We start from the raw sequence: 24224 nt of genomic DNA on the forward strand, positions 1-24224 counted from the left end.
GAGGATTGGGGGGAAAAAGAAAAGAAAAGCAGCAGCACACCTGTGTCCGCCAGACCAGAAGTGTTACGAGGACAAGGGTCTTTAGTTATGTAGTCTGCATACTGTAAATCCTCCATGGTACAGTGAATTACAATTCATTATCTCCGCCAGGCTGGAGGGGATCGTGTGTGTGTGTGTGTGTGTGTGTGTGTGTGCGTGTGTGTGTCTCATATACGACTGGACCCATCAGTCTTAGATTTTTCTCCACGTTTTTAACTGGAAGTTTTGAAAAACTATTTTACTGACTGTTCTGTTTAATGCCATCGTAATGCCGTATAGCGCTGACTCTTCACTTTTGTTACCGGCTGGCGAGGGCAGCAAGTCATCAACGACTGCTTCAAGAACCTTTTCACTTTCGAACATTCGGTGCCAAATATCGCCATCTTGAAAATCGCTTGTGTTGAGAATTCAAATAAACCAAGGTTGAAGGTTCAGAGGATTTATTTGTCATAATAAAAAATGTTTAAACACCTTCATGCTACACAAACAAAGAACACATATACATTTTTATATATATGCACCTAAACACATGATCTTTGATTTGTGTATTGCCATCTTCATATTAAAAGTCTGACATCTAGCAAACGCTATCCATCCACCAAGCATTAAGCAAGATTGATGTGTTTCTGTCATCGATTATACTTGTTTCAGCGATTAAAACACAAAAATGTAGCACAATTTGAATTCGGAGCAACTTGCTGCTGCATCTGCATGTGCCACTGTTGCCATAGTAATAAATACTGATAAGATTTTCTGATGAGAACATCATTCTCATGTATTTTTTTTCACAACATGCATTACGACACAGCAAAAGGCATTTCGGTGTCATCTTGAACTGAGCTTCGGTAGATTAACTCCATACACAATATGTTAAGATTCACTTAAGTTAGTATGATGGAAGACGGAAAAAAAAATCAGTTTTTGTTGTCTTTCTTATCAGCAGCACAAATAAAGGACAAATCCTTTTGAAACCACTATTTTAAATGTGTATTCACCAGCTCATCTGTTCCTATTTCCACTGAATAATCAAAACTACAGGTGCATAGCATCACAGTGAGTTTAATAAGGTGCATGAGCTGCCATTACAAAGCCATTTTCACCCCCCCCCCCAAAAAAAAACCAACCCCAGCCGAGCGTCGTTGCTCAAACAAAACTAAATGAGCTCACAAAGGCAGCAGAAGTAGCACCAGTGCTGCCTTCACACCCCGTGAACGTCCCAAGCTTTCCACTCTACACAAATGTTTGCATTCTTACTCTGCCCTGTGGGGCCCCTCAGACATCCTGCTCTCCCATTGGCCTGGGCGGTGCGCTCATTATGCAAATTACGCGATGGGCGGGGCCTGTTCGTAAGAGTACGATTCGACGTCACGGGCAGAGTGGCATGTGAGGTGGTGGTGGTTCTGGAGGGGGGTGAGAGTGGAAGGAGAGGGGGCTTTAAAAAAAGAAGAAAAAAAAACAGAAATTGAAAACACATACAGAGCACAAGAACAAATAAATGAGGCTGATTCCAAACAAGGGGGCTTTAAAAAGGAGAGAGGAGAGAGAGCAGGGAGGGAGAAACTGTGAGGAGGAGTGGGGAGAGAGGAAGATATAACGGAGGGGGGGGTAGAGAGAGAGAGAGAGTGCACTGTGCAGAGAGAGAGAGAGGGAGAGAGAGAGCGAGAGAGGGAGAGAGAGAGGGAGAGAGAGGGAGAGAGAGAGCAGCTCGCCGGCCCATTGAGGAAAGATGGCTACAGTCACTGCAAACGGAGTGCAGCAAGAGAATGGATTCAGCACCACGAACAGCGCCGGCAGGATGAACGGGCTTACCATCGGCCAGAACACCATTCCAATGAAGGACCACGACGCCATCAAGCTTTTCATCGGGCAGATTCCCAGAAACCTGGAGGAAAAGGACCTGAAACCCCTGTTTGAGGAATTCGGAAAGATATACGAACTCACTGTACTGAAAGACAGGTTCACGGGAATGCATAAAGGTTGGTTATTTTGGCATCTTCACTTTTTTTGTTTTTTTTTCTTTGCTCCTTCAAGGAGAGAGGGGAGGCGGGGAGAGGAGAGAGGTGTGTGGGGTGGTGTGTGTGTGTGTGTGTGTGTGTGTGTGGCGGGGGGGTGGAGGAATCAAACAGCGTCCCAGTTCAGTTTCGTGGGGGGGTGGAGGAGGGAGGATGAGGATGAGGAGGAGGAGGGGGGGCAAGCATGAAAAGTGTGTTAATTTTTGCAGATGTGTGGGACAGAGTCGGGACGCACGCACGCACGCACATATATGAGGAGATTTTTTTTTTGGGGGGGGGGGGGGGGGGGGGAAACACGTGGAAGGTGTATGGCTCGCGAGTAGTGCATGGGGTTAATTGTTACCGCGTCCAGCCAATCCACGTGAATACTACAGCTGAAAACGCCTTTGTGTGTTTACATTGACTCTCATGTGCTGCTGCTGCTGCTGCCGCTGAGCATCCCCAGTCAGGGGGGCGGGACAGGCTGGCAGGCAGGCGCTCGAGTCGGCGGTGTGTTGTTCCCGCAGCTGCAGAAATATCTTCACAACTAACAGAAAAAAAAAGAAAAAAAGAAACCTCCTGTTCTGCATCACAGAGTCCCCATTTGCTGCGTATTGTCAGGGAGAGAAATAAAATGCTTTCAGGGGAGCGGAAAATGCGAAACCATTATCAGGCAATCAGCAGCGGTGATTAAGGTGGTGCTGGCATGCTGCTTTGACCTTTTCAGCGGGGGCTATTATGTCTCCCCACTTTTTTTTTTTTTTTTTTTTTCGGACGTCATTAGCTGTGGAAAACACTATTTACACGGGCAGCTGTATTGTTTGTGGCCGCTCCGTGGGCGGGTTTTTTTTTTTTTTTTTTTTTTTTTTGCAGTCAGGAAGTACAAAGCAGGATAATAGTAGAGGCTGAGATCCAGCATGCGTCGTCTTCTCTCACCTCCCTCCTTCCTGACACCCACCACCCACCACCTCCCCTCCTCTTCCTCCTTCCTTCCCTCGTTGTCCAAATAAATAAATAAATAAATAAATGAATAAACGAGCGGGCATCAGTATTCACTTTGTAATTAGTCAGGCAACGGGAAATCAGGGATCGATCACTTCTAATGATAGTTATAATAATGAGTGCTTCCGTGCGGGAAAGGCTCCGAGGCTCTTTTTGTTTTTTAGTGACAAAGAGATCCTGTCCAAGTCCAACTCTCTCTCTCACTCTTTCAAACTCAACTTGTGCACTATTTCTATTAAATCTATTAAAAAAATGTGGCAAAATGAGCATTTTGATGTAATTATAACGACTCTTATTTTGAAAGGTAGCGTCTATTTTCATTTAGTTGTTAATTTTTTTTCATTACAAGCTCTGAATTGCAGCAGGGTTTTTATTTTATTTTTCTTTCGTGGCTGAGGGAAATCTAATAATCATCCCGATGTAATGAGATGTTACTATTAATGTTTAATTATTGCTCTGAGTGCATTTTTTTTAAGCTTTTATTTTTCTGAGGGTTTAAACATTAATTTTTTATTGAAATCCAAAAGAAGGTCACACTTCCTGCTCTGTCCGTGTCATCAGAAGACGACTGCAACAAACGCTGCAGTTTATCATCAGCTGAACTACGGTGTTATATAAAACAGAATAATCGTGATGCTGCTGCTGCTGCTGCTGTGATTGATTTGTTAATTCAATCAAAATAAGATATGATTTCAAATCACATACACACATGCACATACACACGTGTAGAATTGAATTCACAATCGCTTCACTCCCAGTAAAAAAAAAAAAAATCTATCCACAAGGCGGGCAAATTATGTATGATATGTAAGTCAGTGGCTACAGTTCATGATCTTATCGATCAGCAGCAGTCCGGCGCTCTTGTGGGAGAAAATGAGTGTGGGGCTGAGCGCTGCTTTTCTTGTCTGTGCAGCCCTGAAGGTCTCCATGCACCACCTGTTCCTCCAAGCACACGAGTCGCCTGGCGCTCAACCCGCTCCTCCTCTTTTCCGGTGTTCCTCCTCGCGGCCCGATGATCGATTAAAACAATATTTCTGATGTTCGTGTTGTTTACGCCTGTCCTCGGCCATCCCTGAATGTCAACACTCTGGAGGATGGTTGCCTGGGGAAAGGATAATCCTGTTCCAAAGCCGGACCGTATGCCCGTTCAAATCACCCTCCACCAAGGCCACTCTGATGTATGCATTATGCCCACTTCATCCCACATGACATTCAAAGTCACTTTGGGAGCACAAGCGTGCACTTTTAATAAGATTTCTCCAATGCATTATATGGATGAGTTTTTCTTATTGGCCACTCACCTAAACCATGTTCATGCCTCCAGCTGCGTCGATATGTGATACCTGTCGACCGAAGCAAGACAGTACAAGAGTAAGAAAATGGGATTAGTGTCGTTAACAAAACAGAAGTAGGTATAGTGTATCATCAGCCGCGTCACTCAAGGAGAGCAGTTTGAAACACTGACTGAAAGCCCATTCTTGAACCGACCGAAGCTTTTTGCAGCAGAACTGGAGGTAAAATTAATTACTTAACTGTGAGAAGTCCTTCAAAATGCTGCGCTAAGTTTGTTCAAACTGAATTGCGCTGTAAACAACACACGGAGGTCAGCGCAGACTTCTAACTTTTAAATTAAATTGTGACTTAATTTGACAAACAAACCCCATCTCAAGGCCCACTTACTGGCTATTGTCTGGAGCTTTAACCGTATCACACAAACTTCATCAGCGCCACATGGGATTGGTTCAGAAACAAAGCCGGGATGTGCAAAAAGTCCTCTTTAAAAACACCAAGTTAAATAATAATAATGATAAGAGGAAGGCGAAGAACAACAGCAACAAAATTATACACTGGCTCTCGCTGAACTGTTCGATATTTTCCTCCTCATTTGCCTGCTGCAATTAATCTTGATAGTGAAGTTTCTCTTTGTGTAAAAGTTTTATTTTATCAGTGTGCTCATCTATATTTGCAAAAATAAATAAATAAACAAAATAAAGTTTTAAGGCACTCCGACATTAAAGCAGCAGAGTTATGGGGGAGTTGCATTGCGGTTGGACAGCACTGCTCACTAGAATTCCCAATCAATCCCAATAAACAATCAACATCATCAGGTTCCTCCACTGAGTTAATTGAGCGTGTATACGAAATCAAAGGTTTTAAACTGCTTCAGCATACTGAAATTAACATTACATTTATAGTTAAACTGACTATAATACATTTTGAACCCACAGGGAATTATGTTGTGACTGCAGCTCTATGGCGTCTTTTTTAGCATCTTTCAGCTCTTTGTTTTGGTTTTCTGCCTTCACTCTCATTGAGTTGCTTTTGTCTGCAGTAAGCACCCAATTTCTGTGAAATAACTCTGACAAACTAACTATTCATTAGCCGTACCAGCCAAAAAGTCATCTTCCGACCAAGTCACAGACTGGCTTTTGAATGCATTGGAGCATTTAGCAGCTAGAGATCCATACAGTCCCCTTGGGAGGTGGTGGAGACCAAACGCGGAGCTTGAAGCAGAGTAAATACTGGACGTAATTTCATCGAGTGGCAAAAAACCCCTAAAAAGGCTACCTCTAATTAATGCTAATGCCCCGCTAACAAGTTTGTAATCAACTTAAAGCGTGATAATATGTCTGTGCAGTATCCACTGATTGTCTTCTATTGCTGCCAAGTGCCAAATAAAAAGAATTATGGCGGAGTTTAAATAACATCTCTCAACAGTGAAATGATTTTCAGTTTGCTGGTAGTCCATCACACTAATACAGTAATAATGATCGGTGTATAATAACCGCATTCGTCCAAAACACAGATTAGACAAAAAAACGAACCTACTGCACCCTCGGCTGAGTGTTGGAACAGCTTCAAAAACGTCCACAGATCTCTATAACCAACAGTCCGCTGAATGGTTTTACATCAACCTGATGCTGCACCGCCTGGATGAATGGGATTAATATACACAGACAAGACTGCTGTAGCTGTATAGACCTTGAGTCATTCCCCCCACGCCTCTACACAATATAAGGTTTTTGCGGTAATCTTTTATCCCCAGTATGTATTTTCACAGCGATTTAAAAAGTAGTTTGTGTTCTGTTTGCTTTTACGAAAATGCATAATGCGTGAATGGATAGTGGTTTCGCTATTATGTTAAAGCCCAGGAGGCTCTCAAGTGTTGTAACGCTGTCACAAATTCAATCCAGATTTTTATCATGAACAGCAAAACACAAACATTTTCTCCTTCTTTTCTTTTTTTTCTCGCAGCAGAGCAAGGGAAGACTTTGGGGGGAAGGATGTAATCAGGCTTGGCTCCGTGATCCCTAAAAAAAACATGAAGTTCATAAAGATTTAGTGCCTCTGCCGTAAATTTAGTTTGACTACTACTCTGAAATCCCTCTTTGAGCTCGGTTTGTGGTCGAGAAAAGATTTGATTTGTTTCGGATAGATGATGTATATGGCTGTTGGCATCAGTTAGTAAAGCGTACCTAATAGACGATTTGCAGCACCACCCTTTTTTTTTTCTTTTTTTTCCTCTCCACAGCCCGAGTCCTGTGACACGGAATTGCACCATAATTATGGATTTAAGGGCAGATCAAAATATGTCACGTTAGCTCATGACTAATTCATGTGGATTGTACTGCATCGGTTGGAACAGATGTTTTGTGCTTTGAGAATTATTTCTTTAGGCATTTCGGATACCTCCAGGGACTGACTCTGAATATCTGGGGAATTTTGTATTTTGTATTTTCATGTACACTTCAGTGGATTAGCGTAGGTTTACTCTGATATCTATTCAGAAGGTGCTTTTTCATCTGTATCCTCTAGCAGATGATTATATCCTGCCTCCGTAGTTGTTAGACACTGTTGCCTTTAGTGTCGGCGTGATAGTTTTGTGTGTCGTCAGGGAGCCTTATACAGCGCGTGGGATGACTTGACACTATTGGCGGGCACGGTGCTCGTCGGTGCGCGGTGCAGCCAGGTCGTGCTGTTTAACATCCATCATTTCGCTGAGCACTACATTATCATAATACTTAGTGTCAGTGCCAGAACGCATGCATTGTTCAGACATGCTGAATGTTGGCGGGGGGCAAATCTTTTGCTTGAGTAGCGTTATCTATCAATCCGTCTCTGATGCTGAGAGGAGGGACTCTGAGCTGCACCACACAGCCAGGAAGAAGGGATACAAAGAGTTGTTAAATATCCTCATCCATTCTCCTCTCCTCGGTAGGTCCATGCAGTGTAATTGGCTATAAATAGCCTGCCAAATTGACATAAAAACCCCTCTCAGGCATTAAAATGTCAAAAGTAAACCACAGTAGGGCACTAATATCTAATTGCAAATGACTCATAGAATGTTACAACAAATCTTTGGAAGTGTCTTTTCAACTCGTGGACAGTTTTGTGGTTCCGTGTGAAATTTAATTCTGTTGCTTTTTATATTAAATAGTTTGAGACTTTTTTCTAAACTGGGCATGAGGAGTTACAGATCCACGCTAGCGCTGGGGTTTTTTATCTACGAGTGCTGCAGAGGAAGTGTTGGGACAGTGATTGACAGTTAGAGTACGTTGAGTGACAGGTGTAGCTTAAGTCTACAGGTGACCTCTTTGATCATTAGAAAGAGGGCCGCGTGTGAAGCAGACAGCTAAACCCACTCTGAGCAGATCCGCTCCGAATGTAGATGGATTGGATCGTGCGGAGGGTAGAACGACGCTCGGCAGGTAATAGTGTGGTTAACAAAGAAAAACATGAAGCGGGCGTTTTGAGTGCTCACATCATATTTGGCTCAGTACCCATGAGAGGGTCAGGCTGTCGCATTCAGCAGCATCCAGTTGTTTTACATAATTTATTATTATTTCTTCTTTTTTTTTTGTTGTTGTTGCTTTTTCAGGAAATTAATTTGCATTCTTTTCCCCACTTTAATGAACATTCTTGGATCAGACGTGCGAGGGGGACTGAAGGAGAGCAAATTGCTCATGATTCATGAATTCGGTGCTAATGAATTGAAATTTTATACAAATTTGTTCTGGAGTTATTTCAATTACAGGTATCTGATGCCTTAAAAAAAGCACAATTTAGTCTTAATGCCTGGATGCATGCAATTGTGAGCGCGCGCTAATTTCCATTTAAAAAACAAACTGTTTGAAGAAGCGTTACAGGGGGGGAACGTTCTTTAAGTAATTACCCGAAACGTGTCTGGCAAACGCAAACGCAAAGGCGCATTTCAAATTTCCTGCTTTCTCTTTGAACTAGTTTGCAGGGTTTACTTTTTCATTTGCTTTAAATATAATTTGTTGAACTTTTGTCCCCTCGCTGAAATTATAGTGTGGTAAATTGTCTTTGATTACCAAAGTATTATTTTCACCCCACTTAACCTGCTCATCACAGGGAAGCCACCAGTCCCTTCTGTTGAACCAGCACCAGAGCTTAGCCTTTATTTTGTCCATGTTCTCCTGCTCTTCTTCTTCTTCTTCTTCTTCTTCACTTTTAAAAAGCATCTTCTCTTCTCCCGTCTTTGGTTCATATTTTCTTTTATTCTAACCTTTGATTTAGAAAAGGGGAGGTTGAAACGTTTTCTGACTTATTTACTTAAAAAAGCAGCTGTAGGCTAAATTTTTAAGCACAGAAGCACTAAAGGGCCAGACCAAAGTTTTCTCATGTTTTTATCCTTTTAACTACAAATAATCTGTACTTTTAAACAACCTACTGCAGTTTCTTACATTACAGTTTGTAACTCATCATATTGAACACCTTTTTTTTGTGGGAATCAACCAGTTTTTTTACATCCTGCTACAGGACCACAAACCTGTGAAGGCAGTATGTTTTTGTTTTTTAAAGGTCCATTTACATGATTTCATATACAACCACAGGGACAACAATATGGGATAACTTACAAGTATGAATGTAATCCCATGCCAATTAGTCAACTTAAAACTTTAAGCTGACAGCCCCAACCTGCTACAAGCTGCTACCTCCTTGTTACCTCCTCTTAAACGGTATCACCGTACCTCTCCCCGTGTTCTCCGAGCTGAACGCTCATCTGTTCCACAACTGGCTCTCTCAATCACTGACTTGCTTTGAGCTTAAGATGTCCCCCGAGCCGGGCCAAAGTCCTGCAGATCTTCCACCACCGCAAAAAAAGGCGAAAAGCAGCCACGCAGCTGGCTGGAAACATTAAAGGCTACGAGGCATCAAAGCCCAGTTTAACAAGTAATTTGAACTAATGGTATCAAACGCCATTTTTTTTCTTGAAGCGACGAGACAAATGTGCCGTGAGGGGAAATCGCTTCACTTGGTTTTGACGCCGTTTCACTTCCTTTGAGGATGCTCCTGGACAAGCTGGATACCATTTAATGAAGTATAAAAAAGACAGTTACTGCAGAACAACTGAAGGTTCTGCACTGGGATATTCTTAAAGGTGCAATGTGTGAGAAATAGGTGGGAATTCTTTGTTATTGTCAACAGAATAAGAAGAAATTATAATTTCAACATGTTGTCTATGTATTTTACTACAGAGATAACTACCAATGCTAATGGCAGCTAAGGTACAGTTAGCAGGAGTTAGCAGCTCCTCTGGTGATATGCTGCTTCCTACATGTTTTAAGTATTACTTCGACAGGTGGCCAGTTCTTACTTATGCACCTGTAAAGTACTGGAGTATTTACAAAAATACTCTTAAAGTAATAGTGGTCAACATGCAGAGTTACAAACATGACGTACTTTAAATCTAGTGTAAATATACTTTGTTACTTCCGATGACTGACACAAAACACATTTTGAAGTGAGGAGAAAAGTTGAACAGATAAAACAAAACAACGTATTTCCTGAAAATATAACATTATTAATAAAAAATGTCACTATTTCAGTCGGACACTTTTTGCAGTGTATGTTTCATGGAAGGAGCTGTGAGTCTAGAGCTACTTCGGGGGGAGGACAATGGTCAAATAAAACTTTACTGGTAAACTTCGCCGCATGAGTTTCATGAGACGTTTTAAAACTCAAACTACAGTAAATCATGTGGTGAAGTCTTGTCACGCTGTACGCCGAACTTCTTGGCAGAATGCAGCAAAGCAGCACAATGAAAAATGGCACAAGCAACAACAGAAAAAAAAAAAAAAAGGTTAGGGCAGTGACAGAAGAATGTCAGCGGCAGCCTACGATTCCCATAAGCCTCCCAGACCGTGTGCTCTCCCCTCCGCTCCCCACCGGGAGGCCTCGGCTCATGTCCCACAGTTTTGTAATGTCACAAAGGATGAAGAGTGTTTCCCCCTGGGCTCCCAAACTTTTCTGCTTTGCTGTGTGGCATGCTGTTTCATCAGTGTCGTTTAGGTGATTTTTCCTCTTGACTAACTGTCTAGTTGTGGAGGTGGGTGAAGGTTGTCGTGAAAAGGGAGCTCTCTCTTGGACGGGCGCCAGAGTGTGTTGCTGGGTTTTTCGGGGGCGATGGGTGCTATGTGCTGCATGCCGGGTATCATCTGTAAGTGTGTGTGTGTGTGTGTGTGTGTGTGTGTGTGTGTGAGTGTGTGAGTCTCTTCCTCTCCCATGGGAATCCTTGGCAGCAGGTGTGACATGTAGTAATGGGAAATTATGCTGCACAGTGCAAAACCTCTTCTGAACGGGGTCACCCACTGTCAGCTCTGCCAAGTGCGTAACAGAGCAAGCACACGCCCTTTAATGAAAGCTGTCACATTAAAAGTTAGGGGCTTGTTTGTTGATGCATATTCATTCTGTTTTTCTGGGAAATGTTTTTCAACTTGGAGAAAAGTCTCCAGATGTGTGTGTGTGTGTGTGTGTGTGAGGGGTTTCAGCTCCTCATTAAAAGGTTACCTGACGTGTTCTTGTTTAAAGGAGCACTACGTCGTTTTGGGGAAGAAAGAGATAGATCTTCATCGATGGATTTATTTTGTTTTCATGACTTTATAAGCTGAATTAAAAAACTGATCTTACAGAACACAGTCTCATACTGTTTTGCTTTTTTTTAAATAATTGGCGGACCCTGCCACCTTTCTAGCTTCAAACAGTGTTCTGGGGACCTTATTTGCTCTGAAAATAGCTTGTTTATTCAGTAAAACATTCCTGATTTTTGCATTTTTACCTCATTAATATTGTGAATATCAAAATCACGAGTTTGAATTTCTTCTCCAAAAACTACATAGTGCCCCTTTAAGTTCCATTTCCTTCCATTTTAACTGCTTTATCTATTCTTACAGTTTCATTATTCAACTAAACTCCCTTTTTATTATTTATACTTTTTTATACTTCAGTTTCTTATTCAAGTGTCTCAATGTCGAGGATCTGCAGTCTGTTTTTTTTTTTCTTTTTACTTTTTTTTTATGAAGTCTCTCCAGCAAAATGTTTTTTTCCCCCTGAGTTTAAATAAAAGGTTGAATAAATGAATGAAAGACTTTTTCCTCCTCCTTGGTTCAATAACTATGAAAGTGATCATTCATCAGAAAGCAGTATGCCGTTTTTTTTTTTTTTTTTCCAGTAATTGAAAAAAAAAAAAAAGAAAATACACTATCTGGGATGACTAAGCATTTTCCTTCAACACTCCATTTAAAGTTCAGAAACACTCCAGTGTGTCGAACACACTTTTGCTGTCTCATCACGCTCGCTACATTTTACTATATGAAACTGAATGGGTGGAAAATCACAGACAACAATGTGGCTACCCCCTTTTTATTCTCATAAACAGTGAACATATGCATGAGCTCAGTAATTCTAATCTGAAGGGGTTGTCATATATTGAAAAAAAATAATAAATGTGTACAAATTTGAATCTTATTTCTCGACCAGCATGTTATTTTCTCTGAGGGTACAAAGCTATTAACTTCAGAGAGCCACATTCCGATTGTCAGCGGAGTATATGAATTCCAATTTTTTTTTTAATATAATACATGTTTTTTTGGCAATGGCTTGTAAAACCTCCAGTAAGTCTTCTGCATTATGGCCGGCATAGACTGGAATTACCTCGGCGAAATCACAAAATCTCCGGGTCCATTCAAGGAGGGCACAATGTGGTTTTTTGGAAGTCGGCCGCAGGAATTCTTAATCCCCGAACAAACATTGATGGATAGGTGTTAGGCTGGCCTCACATGGCGCATTTAGAATAGACTTTAATGGCGGAGTTATCCGATGAGAGTTCACTTTGTGCGGTCCAAACGGGCTTACATAAAGATGATGGAGAAAGTTAAAGTTCCTTTAATCTGCTATATGGATTGTGCTTTTTACAGTCGGCGCTTTTACATTTTGAACATTGTATTTGATGGATACTAAATGCCGAAATCCCCTAGATCATCAGGATGACACATTTATGATTTTATATTCTTCAGTTTTTATGTTTTGTGGCCTACTATAAACTCCTTAAGACTACTTAGCATCATAAAAAGCACAACATAAAGCCATTAATTCTCTGTCGCTGCAACTCTTTCTCTTTTCTCGCTGTTATAAATGGTGGTGTGTCGCTGCGAAGCCATTGTCTGGTGGAATCAACTCTATCTCTCTTTCTGTCTCCCTCACACTGCAGGATGTGCCTTTCTAACATACTGTGCCAGAGAGTCAGCACTGAAGGCCCAGAGCGCCCTCCATGAACAGAAGACTCTGCCAGGGGTAAGTGCCCCCGATCTGCCCTCTGTCATAGGCTAAAGCCCCCGGGGCAGCCAGACCGCCATGGGAACCTACATTAACATAGGCATTATCTCACACATGTGCACACACACACACACATACACACATGCGGGAACGCGCCGAGGCACATGGGGACACGGTATACACTAAGTCGCACATACAGAAACATGGAGATGGAAACAGATGGAACGAGTCGCTGAGACTTTCTCAGACTCTGCCTCTTTCTCCTGCTCGCGCTCACACACTCTTATCCTGCTCACTCGCCTACACACACACACACGCACACACACACACGAGCAGACATACTAAAAGAGCGCGAGTGGCCTATCTCACCTTGCAGTGTCTTATTACACTAATCACCCCGGCGGAGATATTTGATAAGCGCTCCCTCATAACAGCCCGTGCCGTCCTTCCCCTGTCCTCTCACAATATGGCTGCCGCAGACACTAATTGCCTTGAGGAATCCCGCTCTCATTATCACATATAATCAAACAGTAAGTATAAACAATCATTTTTACCATGTATATCAACATCTGGTGTTTTTGTTTTAATCCTCTCCCGTTTTTCTTTCTTTACTTTCCTCGCCGTCTTCTATCGTTTTTTTTTTTTTTGCCTCCGGCGGCCGGGTAACTTTTTTCAATTAAAATAATGGCCTCTTCAAACGACACAGGTAAAACGTACGCGGTAGTGGGCTCTTAAGCCCACCCAGGAGGAGACCCTCAGTCAGGGATGAGCTTGAGCTCGTGGTGTCTATCTGTACTTGATGTGTGTGAGGGAGGGGGGGAGGCGATTCGACTCTCACATCAGGGGAATTATCGAGGTGTGATTGAATTATGCCTGCGGGTCCCTAAGAAGGAGAAGCTGTTCTAGTGCCCGGGCTCCTTCCCGCCCCCCTCCTTTTTTCCTTTTCACCACATACCAAGACACCCTCTCAGGTAGGGGCTTTAATCAGAGCCTTAGGAGATCCATCTGAATCTCCGGGGAGGGAGAGAGGGGCAGAGAGCCCGGGAGGGTAGAGACAGGAAGTAGGAGAGGGAGGAAATGGGGATAGGGATTGGTTTGACAAAGGGGGGCAGAGGTGGTTGATTGTCTGGAGAGAGGGGGGGGGGGGTTTATATTGTTCCTCACTCTTGGGTTAATCAGTTGTTTGCACTTCACTGCATTCCGTTGGTACTTCACTGAACGTTAGGCACATCGGCACACTGCAGAGAAAGAGCCCCTGAGAGAGGGGGCTCCCCGGCTCGTTACCGCCTCCCGCGGCTTCATAATGAGATGATTGTCGCGATGGTCCTGGATAGGTGTTCCTGTCTTTATTGCCCTCATGGAGGGACATTCCTGTTTGTCTTCCATCTAGAAAGAGGTTAATGGCATGTTCTGTGGGGTTTGGGTAAACATTTCCCCTGTACAGCTCACAGCGAGGGGTCAGTGCCGCAATCTCAGGCTGAGCGCGGCCTGCATACAGAGGGCTAATAAAGACGTTCTGCTTTCTGTGCTCGTGCGTGTGTGTGTGTGTGTGTGTGTGTGTGTGTGTGTGTGTTGATGTGTGTATGAGACAGAGAGAGAGAGAGAGAGAGAGAGTTGGAGGGTGACAGACACGGACACAGGCCGAGAGAGGTGACACTTTCTGGACAAGCCTCATTGTCATTGTCAAGGCCTGATGGTTCGAGATGCTCTGTCGTATAATGTCGCCCTCTCGGTGGCTCGTCCACGCGGCGTTACAGACATGATTGTGCAGTCCGGCTGTGGGCCGTGTGACTGTCAGGCGACCTTAAATGCACATTTTTTTTTTGTTCCAGTAAGAAGTCTGGCTTTTAACAAAGAAATTCCTTCTGATACATGAAACAAAAACAAGATGAACATCTGCGGTGAGCAAAACAATACGTAAAAATGAATCCGACGGAGGTAAATATCATTTGCTCTGGCTGCTTCACGGTTATGTCATACAAGGTTAAATGCAAATTAGAGCATGTCTGCGCTTTGAAGGAGCTCTGATCATCATCCGAGCTATCCGTTTATCCTTTTCCCTATATACATGACGTTACATCAAACTATTCTGTCAATCCACATTACCGGGACGAAGTCCGTGTATGGCTCCCACGTGACGTCTGCGTACCTTTCTTTAAAGCTCAGGAGCACAAAGAACGCTGGATTTTTACTTATTTCGCTCCCGGCTTTGATCTAGCAATTTACAAAGGTTTCTTCAAATGGAGCCTGTAGATGCGGGCGGCACTTGAAAAACAAAGCAACTCTAAAATGAAGAGGCTGTGTGGGGGGGGGGGGGGAGCTGTGTGCACGTGAGTGTGATGAACTTTTGTCTCGCAGAGGTTACAAGAGCTTTATTCTCGTCCCATGCTCCCCGTTTTTGACGCTTGTCTGCCACATTAGAGCCTCCTGCAGCCCGGCCGGTTGAGTGAAAGAGACAACAGACCGACGGAAAGCGCTGTAGTAAGTGTCATTAGCACTAGAGATGAATGGGATTGAATGGAGAGTTCAAGGGCGACGGAGCAGGTGAAGCAGAGACAGTGAGCCCTGATTTTCATTCGACATGATGCTGCATAATTTGACCATGAACATTAAAATAACAACACGTTATGCTAATTGTTGTGATTGCTAAAAAAAAAAAAAGTAGGTGACATAGAGGTTCTAGGTAGCTAGCTAGCGCAACAAATATAAATTACTTTTTTACAACAGCCCGATAGGAAACGATAAGCAGTTGTTGCCGGTCCATTCTCACTCCCGATGCAGCAAATACAGCAGCTCGGTCAGTGGCCCAAGGGGTAACCCTCTAGCATCGTTTCTGGAGGCGCCCCTCGAGCGATGCAGTATGGAAAGGGAGACGAGTCCACATTAGGAGTTGGCTGGACTGGTCGAAGCAGCTGGATGGGTCAAACACAGGAATAACATCCAGGAGAACCCAGTCCGAATACTGTGTGCAACCAAAAGTCAAAGTTGACTCATAATTGTCAGGTACTGGACTTAGGTAGTCATTTTAACCTGAGTTGATGTTGTTTCTTGGATCCTGACCAAACTTAAAAGTCCAAAAAGTCATAATAAGCGAAACTTTTATTTTGAAAGTGGAACCAGATGCGGCATTATTCAGAATTGCCTTGCACATGCTAAACTGACAGAGCGGCAGGTAAAAAGTCATAGTTTGAAGCTTGGGGCAATCAGAGCAGGCGTATTTGATGAGATGGGAGTGAGCATGTGTTGTTGTTGTTGTATGTTATAACAGCGCAGATTCAGAGAGAAGAACAACTAATTTGTGAGCTCAGAGTATTAATGCGAAGGTAAAAAAAAATGTCTAATTACCTCCTCCTCTAGTCTGGCTACCTGCGTAAAGTTGTGAATTACATTCAGCTTTGAAATTATAATAAAATTGGGTTAACGTCGCCATCACTGATCATGATTAGATCCCGTAGTTTAGTTTTTCAGCACACGTTTTCTCCTCACCAGCCCAGATCATCACAGTTTGAGCGAACATGTACATGCCCAGCCACGCCAGTATCTCAGCCACAGCTCTGTATCTCCACTTATACCCTTCATGTAATACATTCATTGTTACAAAGCGTCTTTGTCTCACTTCTCCCGCACAGTGCCGGCATTTTCACATTCGCACACTGTGTGCATTTCACAGAAGGGGGAGACTATAGGCTTAGCAGCGAGACAGCGAGGAGGCACAGATATTTGCGCGTGTGGTCTCCGCAGGAAGCTCCGACTCTTACATCATCTCCAGATTGGCTGTGAATCTTACATTTTCCATAATTCACATCCCTTTATTTACTAAGTCTTGTACTGTGCAAAGCGCATCTGAATTGCCACCAGGGAATCTGGCTCTGTTCCGTTGCGTGGCTGAAGAAGCGAGCTTTGTTTACATTGTTTGATTAATTGCATATAAAGAGCGTAATGAGCTCTTGATGTCCTGTGCATCGGATCCTGCTGCTACAGTTTGTACAGTAAATGTAATCAGAGATTCAGCCTCTCGCCCTTGGTGAGCTCATGGTGCCGTTGTGTGTTTACGTGTGCATTCAGCATATTTCCCCCCGATGTAGGGCAGCGTGGTACCACGTGTGGACAGGTTAGGTCATGCCAGTGAATGATTTTCTCCCCGGATCTGATTAATTCCCGGGACATTTACATGCAAGGACTTGGGGGCAAATAGCACTTTATGAACAATACATTACATTTCCGCTCTACCTCGAGACAGTCTGTCTAGCTTGCAGGTAAGGTGTTGATCAATTCTTAATGACCAAATACTTTTCTCTGAATAAATATTATCTTTTTTTTTTTTTTTTGGAACACCGCCTGGCAATAAAGACAAGCGAGACAGTATGAATAATATTTGCAATTGCAGCACCAAAATGTTTTTTGTGTGTGTGTGTGTGTGTGTGTGTGTTTGCCAAATAGCCTCTCAACTCGCTGCTATCAGAGCTGCAAAACCTTCAAATGAGTCCTGCTTTCTCTCTCTCTCTCTCTCTCTCTCCGTTCAGGGCCACGCCACTTTCTCCTCTCAGGCCAATTAGCTCCTGGTGCTCACATGTAACAGGCATGCTAATTGGGTGCTACTGAAGCTCGAAAGCCAATTAAAAATGTCTAGGAAAAAAAAAAAAAAAAAAAAGATCCAGCTTCTCTTTGTCTCTCATTCACTTGTGCTCTCTTCTTCTCTTTTTTGCCTCCCCTCCCCCCCACCGACGCCTTCTCCCGCCTAATCATACCTCTGCCACTTTCACTCCCCCCCACTGTCTTTTTCCACTCGTTCTCTGCGGAATGCGCCGAGTGTGGGGTTGGCAGCCCGACCATATACTCGTCGTTTTAAGCAGAGGCTTTTTCTGCGGCGAGATCGACATTTCTTGGGTTTCGGAGCGAGGGGGAACCGGCGGCACCTGACCCCTGTATTGATGACGACGAGGCAGCGGAGAGATAGGAGCGAGAAAGAAAAAAAAAACCAAAAAAAAAACCGCACCAAGTCGTTCTTTCTGAAGTGTTTCTCTTCAAATTTGAAAGGGTAAGCTCGAGGGTATCGGCTTCCACCAAAGTGAGGAGGAAAATGTTTGGGCTGTTCGCAGTTTTTTTTCTTTCTTTCTTCTTCTTCTTCTTCCGTGCATGAAAAGTGCAGAAAATTGACTTCAGCGCGTGTCACACAAAAATGGGTCAGGGGGAAGATTGTGCAATACCAGTATTATGTGTCACTAAGCACACTGCCATGGACCAATGCATCCGTGTTCTTGACACTCTCTCCTCGCATCACACCACAGATGCGGCCACCGTAGACCTGCCATATGTCTGTGTCTGTGTCTCGCTGCACGCTGAGAAGAAGCAACCAGCATTTTTTTTCTCCCCCACCCCGCCCCCCTCTGTCATATTTACACATGCCTCAGATCAGGCAGTGCGCATGAATGCATAACCAAAAAAAAAAAAAAAAAAAAAAATGTTGAATTTGTTTAAGTGTTTCTCCAGCAGTTATTCTAGTCTTTATTAAAAGCAGACTTTTGTTTGCAGGAAAGAGATTCTCCGGGGAGCTTACGAGGTGTTAAAAGATGCAGGCTCGCACATGCACGCGAACAAACACACTCGCACATTGGACGTGACATCTGCACTGACATGCCATATCCTTCCATAATACCCATTTATCTCGAAACTATGTTAATTGAAATATTCTGGAGAAAATGAGCGGCGAGGAGTATTCCAGGTGAGAGTTTCGTACGATGCCGCATTAGGGCGTCTTATCAGAGGACATACTGAGCCCCTCTCCAGCGGGTCCACTCCTGGAAGACATGCTGCAGTTTAAACTAATTACTCAGGCCACACAGGGCCTTTACCCATTCTTTTAAGGGACAAATTGTGTTCTGTTGCCGATCAATTTGTCCTCTGTGCCAGATTTGTCAACCTCCAGTGCCCCTGAGCGGTTGCCATTATGAAGCAAAAAAAAAAAAAGAGGCCTGGGCACTGGACGTGAGACCTCTGCAAAGGCTCCCCCTGCTCTCCTCATCATCAATTACGTCTATATCATTTTCTTTCTGCTGCCCGCTTTAGAAAAGAAATTAAAAAGGGCCATTGTTTTTCTAATCCCCCTGGGATGAAAGCATTTACTACGCTGCTGCACCGTGCACGGCCATCCTGCCGATTAGGGAGTGAATGGAATCACAATCGAGGGATGCACTCGGCATTGTCTCCTATTATGTGGCTGGTGGCCCTGAATATTGTGCAAAAATTAATTTCGTTCCATCTGATGGGATTTTCAACCTTGGAGAGTACGAAATGTTAATCCTGGCAGGCAGGCGGGTGGCCATCGTGGAATGCCTGGCTGTTTTACTGGCGAATGTGGACAGGGCACAAACATAGTTGATTGTGCGAGAGCCCTTAACCAGCCCATAAAGATGGCAGGCCAGAGGCGCTGGACAAATGAGCAGGAGAGATAGTGCTTTTTAAAGGCCGCAGGGCAGGAGAGTTGTGGTGGATGGCAGCAACCAGGTCCATTTGTCCTCTTGATCTTGAACATATACTGCAATACAGTATAACAGGCTGGAGCCCGGGTTGTTCAGGTGAAGAATCTCAGCTTCTACATTTATTGAAAGACGGGTTCATGAACAATGTTGTGGTCACAAAAATAAGGGAAAAGCAAGTCTTGTTGACTTTTCCCAAGTGCATTTTACTCCTGGAAGTAAAGTGTATCCGTGAGATGAGCGTCTGTCTGTCAAAAACAGGAAAACCACCGTGTGTTTTCCTGTTTTTTAATCAGACCAAACAAGAAATCTCAAACCTAAAAAAAACAAATCTTATATGGGTTTTTATGTTATTCCGTTTTGTGCCCTGTTCCCCCGTCGAACACATGCACACACAGTCTGAAACTGCAGCGTGCACGGGAACACGCCGGGTCGTATTTGTGTCGCGGTTAATACCTCACTAAATGTTAATTACTGTATATACAGGCAACATACAAGGGGGAAGAAATGATAATGTGCGAAGCTGCTGTTGCTGATTCTTCACCATGACAATGGTTAACCTCGTGTAGCCTGTAACTATATATTGCTGATATAAAAATGCCTGTATTATCACTATGCAGGTTGTCTGGTAACATCAATCATTAATCGTGGATGGAAAATCATTAAAACGTCCAGCAATATTCCGTATTTTGCGCCACTTTCAGCGCTGAAGACTGTGAATACGACGTGTGTATTTGTTTCCTTGTTTATTTGATGATTATTGATTCACCCGAAAACAGAAAAAAAACGCCGTCTTTTTTTTCCACCGATGATACGCGGAACAGATTAGAAAGACCCTCCCGTAGGTCACAGGTTTTTATTGACAGAATGAGAAACCTTTACAGAGTATGATTGCCCGTGTTATAAAATATTGAGAGATGTACCGCAGGTAATGATCGTGGAAAAGATGAGTGTCAGCCTCAGTGGATGCGTTTTGTTTTAATACGCCCTGAAAGCCGGTAAGCCGAGCAGCTCCTTCACACCCTTCCACCTCGTCGACACATTCACTATCTTTCCCTCGCTGACAGGTGGAGTCAGACTCCGCCGTGCATGCTCTCCTGTGCTAATTTATCCACTTCTTTAGCTGTAATGAGGCAGAACTGGTAAATGTGGGGACAGCATTGTTAACATTGCTGCTTCACTGGGGAAGAGGAGAAGGCTGACAAATAGTGGGGAGGGATGGAAATGAGGCCTGGGTGCTGTCATACCTCCAAGACTGATGCTTTTAGTCTCTTCCAGAGGCTGGATTGCTGTCTCGTAGTTTGGCGGCACGCTGGAATATGTCATTTCCTCAACCAATTAAACATCAAAGTTTCCGTTGCATCAAGATCAGGCTGTTTGGCAAAAACAACTGGAAGGGAAAATCAAAAACAAACCAGAAATGACTATTTGAGGATGGGATTTTTTGATTTATTTTTTTTTTTGCCTCAAAATCATCAAGTCAAAATCCTTTTTTTTGGCTAATTAACTTCCCATCCTGTTCAATTTGGAAAGATCAATTTGAGAGGATCAAGGTGTAAATCTAGCTTTTTAGTTGTGTGACGTTCAAAGGATGCCTCTGTCTAGTTTCAGACAATCTGATGTCTCAATGGAAACAGGTGTTGACACCCCACAATGAGCTGGCAACAGAAAAGGTGACAGCTGCGTCGAAAACTGAACAATTGTTGGAGTCATTTTCCTTATCCCCATGATAAATTTGTCCTTTCCTTTCCTTTCCTTTACTCTCCTCTCCTTTCCTTTCCCTCATTCTCCTTCCTGTCAGGTAAGTTGGCGGCCTTTCATCGCGATTCACAGCTCATTCTCCGCAATCGCAGAAGACACCGAGGCAATCTGCACGTATTTGTTTCGAAGACAAAACAAGGGGTGAAGAAAAACATGATGTTGCTGAGTTCAGCAAATCACTCTCGCGGCCCGACTTATCAAACCCTGCAGTTAATCACACGTGGAGCAGTTTAAAAAAACTTGTGCTGATTCGAAAAACACACATCGGTTGGTGAGACACACGCAGAGGACCTTGGAGGCACATTTTCAGGACTTGTAAAAAAAAAAAAAATATGTCATAGGATGTTTGATATATTTGGGAAGGGATGGAGTCATAGAACGAGGAGAGCAAAAGAGGAAAGAGATAAACTGATGAGTCATCATGAAAGAGAGAGAGAGAGAGAGAGAGCGAGAGAGCACAGGAGGAGATGCATTCTTGCATAATTAACACCCGAGCATCACCAGGACAAACTCCTCCATCAGCGTGTCCAAAGGATTAACTACGCCACGCGCCTCTTATCTCCCCCATTTCGTTTAAGAAAAGAAAATGACCTTGCGCTTGTTTACATGCTGATTAAAGACAGGGGGGAGAGGAGGAGACAGCGAGAAAGTCAAACTGTAATCAGAAGAGTTTGTTAAGGGAAGTATTTTCGGCGCCGGTGCCTTCTCAGCAGATACGGCGAGCCGCTGCCAGACTGTGTCACAGGAGCAACGCAGTGAGAGAGAGAGAGAAAAAACCTCAACCACCTGATGTAGCAGCTAACGAGCAATGAGTGGGCTGGGACAAAAAGAGCGTGCGTGCGTGCGTGCGTGCGCATGTGCGTGTGTGTGTGCGCGCGTGTGTTTGTTTGTGAAGGTGGTGTGTGATGAAAAGTGTGTTTGGTGTGTGGGTGGTTCCATTAGTTAGTCTGCCTGTTTTTTTTTTATTGCACTGGGAATAACTGCTGTTTCTGGGCTCCTATGAGTCAGTCTATATACTATACTATATGTGTGTGTGTGCGTGTGCCATGTGTGTAGTGTGTGTGTGCGTGTGAGATGTGAGTGCTCTTGTAGTTTTCTTCGTGCAGGAACCAGTGTGAATTTAAGACCTTTGAAGTAAGAGCATTTGTGCAGACTCATTTTAGCTTCTTCAAGAGGGCAGTTTGGAGGTTTTTTTCCCCTACGGTTTGGAATGAAGGGAGCTCCGTGTTCAGTGTTTTTAACATTGCTGCCTGTAATTGTAGTAAGTGTAATTTGTTGGTAAAAAAATCACTGTAAAGAGCCGAACCAGGAGAGACTCGCATCTAGAGTTCCCCCCCGAGGTACCGCTGTGGTAAATATTCCAAACATGAAGGCCCGGTTCTCACACAACCTTTCTTCCTCTGCTGTTTGTTTCTCCTCCTCCCCCCCTCCTCTAAAAAGTTGTCTCTTCTCTTTACTACTGGAGATAACTTTGTTTTATCATTTAGCACTGGAATAGCTGCACCTCTTTGTGCCATAAAACCCCCTTTGGGCAGTCGAGCGATAAAATCAGAGTACCCACAAAAAATCTCGGTGGAAAAAGACTCGATGTGACATGCAGCATATACAGGAATCAGAGGGTCTCAAAGGGAAGTAGAAAGAGGTCATGGTTAATATGCTGTGATCAGTGGTAAATGAAAGGATATGTTTATATTTATCAAGTCTGTGGCTAAAGGAGACTTATTATGCTCATTTTTGGGTTCATAATTAAATTTTGGGTCACTACTAGAATAGCTTTACATGCTTTAGTGCTCATTAAACTCACTCGCTCTCCCCCCTCTGCTTGAAATGCTCTGTTTTAGCTCCTGTCTCTTTAAGCCTCAAGAACACTCAGTTTGCTCTGATTGGTCGGCTCATGCTTGCCTGAGACAGCACTGCCAACAACAACAACAGAGCAGCAGCGCTAAATCGATTCCTACAAGCCGAATTAAACCGTGAACGCAAGTTTGTGACTCTGTGACGTGTGGTGTCACAAAGTCGGGGAATTAAAGGCGGGGCTACTGACGAGGCGTTTCAGGAGCAGTGTTTTCTGAGAGGAGCCTTTGTTGGTTTGGACTTTGACTTTTTTTTAACTTTTAATATCTTTTACACGCACAAGCACATACTTAACACACTTAGAGAAGGAGAAAAATGTAAAAAGCTTGGCCTCCTTTAAACATTTGAACATGGAGTGCTGTAATAATTCCTCATGTTTATTCCGGCCTTGGAGAGCTCCTCTCCTACATCTAAATCAAGCGGGGCATCTTTCGAAGCTTTTAAGTATGAAATCCTCCTTTTGTGTTGCTATTTGTACAACTACAAAGGGAGGACTTTGTTCGAAAAACAACTGTTTTGAAGATCCACACTTTGGTTGATTAACTGTGACTTGTGAAGTCTCGTGTTAGCTTCAGCCGAACTTCAGGATTCACCCGTCTGTCTTTCTTTCTTCCTTTCTTTCTTCGTCTTCCTCTCTGTCTCTCTCATTGCATAGTCTTCATTGCTCTCATCTCTCCTCCTTTCCCTCGTGCCACTACAATATTGGTCCTTTATCCTCTGCAGACTGTGACTCACACAAGCAGGGAAAGAAAGAAAGAGAGAGAAAACGATGATGTATTGTAAACATACAGCGTATCAATCCCTCTGCTAGTTTTTATCCTTCTTTTTTTCCCTCACATTATGTTTGTCCTACTTTTCCAAAGGGCCTATTGGACATCTACTGGGGACTATTTGAATTACAGCAATGGGGACAGACTGTTTGCTTGATAGGAACAAGTATTGCATCAGCCTCACTTCAGGCTTTTTTTTTTTTTTTTTTTTTTACCATTTCATGCCGGGGCTCTCTATTCCAAACAGAGATGTATCTAAAAATCAGACGCAGCTCATTGACTTACTCTTTAATAGTTACAGTAATGTGACGCGAAGCGCACATCTTTGAAGAGGGATCAGTCGTGCAGTCGAGAACGATCCGGGGCTTCTTGCTTTATGGTGTTTTTACTGTACTGTGTTACAGTTTGTGTCTTATATTGTGTTTACTTGTACATATTATTGTAGAAGTTTGTCTTTGTATTGTCTTGTGTATTTGTTGTTTTATGCATTTTAAAGGCCTATCTAGGGACGGGCATTGCAAAACTTGAGGCTATAAATGCTGCAGTGTTTGGCATCAGTTTATGCGACACAATCTCTGTCCCTATACAAATAAAACTAAGAGTGCAATATGTGAGAAGTGTGTTTAAAACATTAAAAAATGAAGCATTATCAACAGAATGTGAAGTGCCAACATTATTTCAAAGATGTATATATATTGTGATGCAGTTTGCATGCTAAGAAGCTAACTCTGAACCACTGCAAGATACCTGAA

At 43.3% G+C, this 24224-nt stretch overlaps 1 protein-coding gene and 1 long non-coding RNA gene across 14 annotated transcripts in view; one reads left to right on the forward strand and one right to left on the reverse strand.

The window, feature by feature from the left end:
• Nucleotides 1-24224, reverse strand: part of LOC115580860 (uncharacterized) — a 272388-nt gene that overhangs the window by 63474 nt on the left and 184690 nt on the right. Inside the window, exon 5 of one of the 2 annotated variants that reach the window (XR_003983947.1) lies at nucleotides 4334-4375. This is a non-coding gene — a long non-coding RNA (uncharacterized LOC115580860). Of the gene's footprint in view, nucleotides 1-4333; nucleotides 4376-22941; nucleotides 23427-24224 lie in introns of those variants that run through there. The other variant, XR_003983949.1, reaches the window with a different exon arrangement.
• Nucleotides 1653-24224, forward strand: part of celf6 (CUGBP Elav-like family member 6) — a 151000-nt gene continuing 128428 nt past the window's right edge. For all 12 annotated transcript variants that reach the window (XR_003983946.1, XM_030415555.1, XM_030415558.1 and 9 more), the window contains exons 1-2: nucleotides 1653-2015; nucleotides 12547-12629. Coding sequence is in view for 11 of the 12 variants with exons in the window: in XM_030415555.1 (XP_030271415.1) it covers nucleotides 1766-2015; nucleotides 12547-12629 (333 nt within the window). In the remaining variant the exon portion in view is untranslated. The remainder of the gene's footprint in view (nucleotides 2016-12546; nucleotides 12630-24224) is intronic.

Source organism: Sparus aurata, chromosome 4, assembly GCF_900880675.1.
Source record: "Sparus aurata chromosome 4, fSpaAur1.1, whole genome shotgun sequence".
Lineage (NCBI taxonomy): Eukaryota > Metazoa > Chordata > Actinopteri > Spariformes > Sparidae > Sparus > Sparus aurata.